The 6,916-nt window shown below is 32.1% G+C and overlaps 1 protein-coding gene across 1 annotated transcript; it reads right to left on the minus strand.

The window, feature by feature from the left end:
• Positions 1 to 2,464: 2,464 nt before the first annotated feature.
• Positions 2,465 to 4,883, minus strand: LOC111376833 (protein trichome birefringence-like 43). Its single transcript, XM_022999829.1, has 5 exons — positions 4,575 to 4,883; positions 4,307 to 4,478; positions 3,360 to 3,538; positions 3,079 to 3,237; positions 2,465 to 2,985 (listed from the first exon to the last, which is right to left on the minus strand). Exons 1-5 carry the CDS (start codon positions 4,829 to 4,831, stop codon positions 2,685 to 2,687), a joined length of 1,068 nt encoding a protein of 355 aa, XP_022855597.1. The 5' UTR covers positions 4,832 to 4,883; the 3' UTR covers positions 2,465 to 2,684.
• Positions 4,884 to 6,916: the final 2,033 nt, after the last annotated feature.

The raw sequence follows: 6,916 nt of genomic DNA on the forward strand, positions 1-6,916 counted from the left end.
AGTTAAATTTTTTGTTCTTAAATCGATGTTGTCTCGTAACGATGCCTATAAATGATGACAATCAACTTCCAAAATACAACAACTACTTCCTTGTGTTTGTAGCACTTCAGAACACTAGAAACAATGAATCAAAAAAGATGACTTTTGTACTTCTTTCGAATGAAATGGAAAACAATTTTTTACGCAGAATTTAGGAAATTATGATATGATTGTATATGGTTGGAATGAAGTAAGTGACTTCCAAAGAGTCTTATTTGTATAAGAGGAGTTGCGAATAGAGAGTCACATCCCAAAACTCAGCAACCTTCAAGAAAGGACGCATCCCTCGTCATCGCTAACTTGTCGCTTGTGCATCACTCGAGCACCGATGGCACATTTTTAGCATAGTGGTTGCATTTTCTTTTGTTTGTACCGTTCCAAAACACAAGAAACAACAAACCAAAAAAGATGGCTTTTGTACTCCTTTTGAATGAAATGAAAAACATATTTTTTTAATGCAAAATTTAGGTTAGGAAATATGATTTTTATGTTATGCTATGATTGCATATGGCTTGAATGAAGTAAAGGATGTCCAAATAGTCTTATTTATAGAAGAGGAGAGGTTTGAATGGAGAGTTACGCCCAAAACTCAACAAGATTGAAGGATGGACACACCCTCCCTGTCACTAGCGTGTCGTTAGTACGTCACTCGAGTGCTAGTGGAACATTTTTAGCAGAACTCCTATCATTTGCCACCCCTAGCTCATTGGTCGAACAACAGTTTTGCTGCTCGCCTAGTGCTAGCATGTGACTTGAGCGACAACCTTATCTGAATTTTGGCATTTTTCTCTTCGTTTTTTTTCCAATTTTGGAACGCAATTTCTCATTCATCTGAAATTATTTTTTAAGATTTCAAATATATTATGATCATCTTCTCGACTAGTAGAATACGATAGTCTATTTATTTTCATAATTTAACTATTGGATCAAGTTCGAATATTGGGCTGAATTTGACACAGAAGTCACTATTCTCATTTTTCATGGTTTTATTTAACCAATTTCCATATCTTTTTACACCGATTTCCAACAATTAAAAGTATAATAATTTTTGTGAAGGAGTTCTTTTTCGAAAATTCTTTGGTCAGATTCATTTAAAAATAATAATAATAATCTAATCATATAATTATTAATTGATACCGCTATGCAAATTTACAAGGGATTTTTCCCTCACGAACTCCACCGAAAATATTAATTTTAGTGTCAATTTTCTGACTTAATAATTCCAATTTAAATTCTATCACGATAAACGCTATTAATATCTATTATTATTGGAACAATGATAATCTTGTAAGCAAGCTTTTAAAACAAAGGATATATAGATAAAAATTCTTTAATTATACATTATGTGATAAATTTTTCAATAATAAATTTCAACCATATATAAATATTTGCTCGCATCAAGCAACAAAATTATTATAAGTAAAGAATGGAAGACAATCTTGACATCCTATGTTGTTTCGGGCTTTTTAGAAGAAAATTTGGAAAAATAAAAGTTTAGATGTCAATTTTGTAATTCATTGGCCGTAAAAAATGTTGCGTAACTCTTATATCAAGTTAAAAAATTTTGTGAGATTAGTCTTGTATAATATGCAATGAATTTAATAGAATGAAATTAAGTTTTCGAAATTTGGTTTCTTAGTATAACTTAGGGATAGAATGTAAGAGACCAAACAAAGTTAAATAAAATTTGACCTCAATGACAAGTGTCGATATAGGAGTGGATGGTTAGAAAAAGTAAAGAGAGAAAAATGACAGATATTAATCACGGTACAAATGATAGACCTATCATGTATGGATTTTGCTAATAGAGTATGAGATAGGACATGACTGAACACGTATATAGAGAAGTCGGCATATTTTAATTCGCACAAGACCCATGTGCAAAATGTCAGGGTTGGTCATCCCCTTTGTCAAACAATTCGGTCACTTCACCTTTATCCATCATGTATTTATAGAACTCTCGTTTTTCTTGCCCATATTCACAGGATTAGAGCTAGATTTCCAAGAAGAATTCTCAAGAAATATTTAATTATCAATTGATCATGTCAACCTTAAATATAGTAAATTAATTCACTAATAAATAACTTACACATCAACAATTGGATTTATGTTTCAATCAAAGACGTGACAAGATTCTCGCTAAGAAAACATCAATTAATACTTGAACTATAATTATATGAGGCACTATAACTAGAAGACTAGGCATTTAAATTGCCTCAATTTGATATGAAGAATTTGTCTATATATTATTTAACCGATAATTATATCAAGACTTCAGTTTGACACTATTTGACGCATTTGAGCAAATCAACTCAGGAGATATTAATTGATTCAAAATCTCTACATATTTAATTTTGATCAACAAGAGTACTCGATTATTCACATATCCCGTCTACTTGATGTCCTATAACACTAGCACCACACTGCCAAGTGGCAAACATTACTTGACCCCGATCGCATTCTTGACAATCAAGATTGAGTATTACAAGAGAAAATATATTCAACCTCGAGTATTACTACACAACAGAGTCTGAATTTGCCAAAAACATCGAAATAATGCGCTAAAAATATAAAGAAACCAGTATTAAAAATCAGTAAAAGAGAACAAAGAAAAATGAGTGTTAAAAAGAAAAAAATCAATTCAATTAAGATCTAATAAGAGTTTCTTTAAGTAGCTGGTTCCAAACATCAGGAATTCCTGGAAGGCACCAGTGTGTGCAATCCATGCCAATCTTCCTAGGGTTGCCATAAATTGAGGGGTGCCCATCAACCCTTAACTGTGACAATGCTGTAATTTTGAGCAAGTGAACTGGCTTCCTCACGGCTCCAAGCACGTTCTCCAAAATGCTCTCGGGTAGGTTACGGCCCCCGCCATACATCTCTGGCCTAAAGGGCTGCCGTTCGCCGCTGCACCTCTGTAGTTCAGGCTTGCCCCATTGAGTAGCACTGTTAAGATAAATTTTTTTAAGGACAAGTTTTCTCAGACAGTACTGGACAACACTATACTAAAAATATCGTACTAGAGTTTAGATTAATTACTTCCAATGATCAGGCGAGACACCTTGGAAAAAGATTTTGACTCTCTTAGTGTTGACACTCTGGTCTATCCATCGTGTCAATGTCCTCAAGGCTTTCTCATAAGCAACCATTCTGTCCATATCTTTGAGTCTGACTTTTCCATATTGAACCAAATCCCATCTGTGGCAAAAAAAAAATAATAATAATTAAAAAAAATTCAAACCCCTAAACTACAAAACACAGCCAGTAGAAAAATTTATTGATGAAATTGGAAAAAGCCGAAGAAAAACTCAGATTCTTACGGTTGTTTTCTTCCGGTATGAAGCCACCAGTGCCATGTATCAAAGATCAAAATGTCACTACTCAACCACTGTTTTACACTGCCACCAATCTTGTTGAGTTTGAGCACTCGTCTAGATTTTTCCTTTGTAATGTCGACTAAGAATGCATTCCGCGAGTACATCAGCGTGAAATTGAATTGCTGAAAGAGTTATTCATTGTATTAACTCATGCTACACGAGGCAAATTTTAGTTCAATCTTTTTACATGTATTGAATAGCATTGGATATTGGATATAGTATAAATTACTAATAGCGAGGGGAGACTAATCAGGTAACAAATCTCATCCTTAGCTAAACCAAGCCCCAAGTGGTAGTCTAATCAAAGAAGTGAAGCTTGTGCCAAGCCCACTTTTTTCTAAAATTTAAACATGGAATAGAGGAGATTAAGAACCCTCGTCGTGAATTTCATGAAGTCATAGACAAACATTTCTTTTCTTTAATCTCATTCAATTCATAGATGAATTGTTGTATAATTTATTAGTCAGCATTATCTTTATATTTTTTTTTCGAAAGGCTCAGCCAAATGACTAGTATAAATATAATTAACACTCTTTTCATTTCAAAAATTACAATAACTCTTATTTTGAACGTCCCATTCATTTGAAGTCTTTTCTTCCAAAAAAATACATTCTTCACAACGAAAAAAAAAAATCTGACTAAGAATTTTTAAAACGAAAAGGGTATATTTGACGTCAAAGAACGAATAAGTAGACATCTCTTTATAGGTATCCCTTACTCCATTTCTAACTAAATGGCCGAATGGAAAGGAAAACAACTTATAAGTCATAAGAAAAACTCTTCATCCAGTCCACATTTACTTAATTATTTAGTACTACAATTAATTAAGCATGGAATCGTGAGTAAACGTGCATGAAATTTAATTGTAAACAGAAAGGGATTAATCAAACCGGGAAAACAATAGTGGAGAGTAGACCCAATCTTCGCGTCGTGTGAGCAGCACGTGGGAAGGCACCATGAATCATGCAAGCCAGAGATTGCCATTGATTCATGCTTATCGAATCTCCCACGAACATCATGCGTTTTCCTCTAACTCTCCTCATAAACTCTTCTCCATTCCACCTAAATCGAGAACCCGACTCGTAAAATCACCAAATCAAATCAAGTTGCGTATATCAGATACGTGAAGAAGATGAAGAAACGAAGTGATTTATTTACCTGGGTAGATTACAGTTATGGGGTTGCCATCTATACTTCTGATAACCTCGATCTGGCCGTCCATTTCCCGAGCAATTAAATTGCTGTATCAAGAATGGACACTTGTTGGAATCGTAGAGAGGATATGAATTATCAAATACCCATTCTCCTTCGTATAAATTGCATAATTTGTTCGATTTAACATGTGCATGTTTAGCAGAAACACTGAGAAATGTAACTGCAAGAATTGTAAAAACTGCAACTGCACGATAACCCATTTGAGAAGCAGAAGAAGTTGAGAGGAGAATCAATTAACTGAATAGCTACTTACAGTAGCGAGGGAGTTATGGGAGTCGTCAGTTGAGTTTCGATTTAAATAATAAATATTTTAATATAGAGTTTTAAAAAGTCAGGATATATTTTGAACATATCAAATTATATCATAATCTTTATCATTCAGAGTTCAAGTGATGCTAGAACTTTTTTGGTAGAGTAATGTTATTTATTATCATTACGGATTAGGATCATCATGTTACATGGTGGATCCTATATCCATACATTTAATTGGAGATTCACGTGATTTAGTTATAGTCGGACCTAGGGGCAGATCTAGTATGCGGCCAGCTAGGGCGGCCGCCCCAGCTGGATTCGTCGAAGAGAAATTTTTTTTTTTTTGGTTGGAAATAGAAAAAGTTTTAGGTTATATAATTGGTAGTTTATTTTATTTTCAAATCTCTTTTTTGCTTAGTTGGTTAGAACTTCCTTTTATGTATTGTGAGTCTTGAGTTCGATTCCTTCCCCTCCATTTCATTGTGTAAAATTTTTATTTTTACAATATTTACCAAAATTAATTTCCTAAGGAAAGGATTCAAACCTATAACTTCTAGAATTAGGATGATTGGAAGTTTAACCATTATGGTAATAGTTGAATTTTGAATCTAAATTTAACAAAATAATATATGTTAAGACTTTACAAAAGGTTTTTTCTTTCTTTTTAAATATTTTATACTTTAATAATTTATAAGATCTGACTTATGAGTATTGAGTTTTAATTTATATGTTATTTGAGAATTTGTCTATTGTGAATTGTGATATAAAAAATTAATTTGAGTATCGTGAAATGTGAATATTTGATTCATGAAAATTAAAAATGAGAAATTGGGGAATTTATAATTTGTGATGAATTGGTATTGAGAATTGAAAATTGAAACTTTAATTATATTTTAAAATTACTTTTAATTACGTTTAATTTTTTATTAACGTTCAATTCTCATACTAATTATGAAATGATTTTTTCAACTGAATTTTAATCTAGTTTTTGTAGTGATGTATCTAATCTCTCAACCACTTTTAGTCAAGCAAACGATTTGTTAAGTATTGATAATACAAAGAAGTCTTATGTATTATGTAATTTATTTTATTTCGGATTGTATGGAAATATAATATGATATAAATATACGATTTTTACGTTTTAGTATATTTACATATAGATCGAAATTTTTTTAATATTATTCAATTTAATATTAATAAAAGATATCGGTATATGATCGTTAATTATCGACAGACAACGGCCAATGATCAACGGCCGCCCTAGCTGAGTCGAAATCCTAGATTCGCCACTGGTCGGACCTTCACTATTATATTCCCAATTTTTTATTCAACAAATCAAAACTACACTTTTGTAGTAGATGGTGCACGAAAAGTTGGTTCCAACTGAGAAAATCTTATTATAAGAGCAGTTGAAATCCTTATAAGTTGACTATTTGAAATGGCTCATTAGGAACTTGTTCCCAATATTCATTAGTAAAATGATTTATTTATTTATTTTTAGTCGACTTCTACGTATGTCATTTATAATTTAATTGTATTTGATTCTCTACAAATATTTAAATAAGTGAAATATCACCTTTTCACATTTGCTAAAAAATGTATATCTTCGTTAATATGTTTATAGATTATTTTGAAGGAATAGTCTTCACGACCCAAAAATGATGAACTCAGATAGTCAAAAATTCAAATTTGAGGACGAAATCGATGGAAGAAGGAGAAGTTTTCATTCTTTTCTTCCTTGAAAGGGAATGGTTAAGTCGGATCTTAATGCCTTCCCCGATCCACATAATGTGGAATGCTTCAAACTGGAGCAATATAATATATGAAACTTGTTAGAGGAAAAAAAAATAATAACACTATTTGCAGCTAACAAATGCTTATAATACTGTCATTATGCTATGATTTACTAAAGTATTGGAATGATGCTTTTTAAGGTCAAACTCGTTTTAATTCAAACAAGCAACTGAGAAATGGAGAAAGAAATGCAGTACGGACAACCTAATATTTAAAGTTTTGCTGCAAGTTGTAAGAAA

The sequence above is a fragment of the Olea europaea genome, unplaced genomic scaffold (genome assembly GCF_002742605.1).
Source record: "Olea europaea var. sylvestris unplaced genomic scaffold, O_europaea_v1 scaffold1564, whole genome shotgun sequence".
In the NCBI taxonomy this organism is placed as follows: domain Eukaryota; kingdom Viridiplantae; phylum Streptophyta; class Magnoliopsida; order Lamiales; family Oleaceae; genus Olea; species Olea europaea.

Excerpts from the sequence above, each read along its gene's own strand:
- LOC111376833 (XM_022999829.1), bottom strand. The coding sequence starts at position 4,831 with ATGGGTTATCGTGCAGTTGCAGTTTTTACAATTCTTGCAGTTACATTT. Across the intron at positions 3,539-4,306 it reads TCTCCACTATTGTTTTCCCG|CAATTCAATTTCACGCTGAT; the intron begins GTTTGATTAATC and ends TAACTCTTTCAG. Across the intron at positions 3,238-3,359 it reads CATACCGGAAGAAAACAACC|ATGGGATTTGGTTCAATATG; the intron begins GTAAGAATCTGA and ends TTTTTGCCACAG.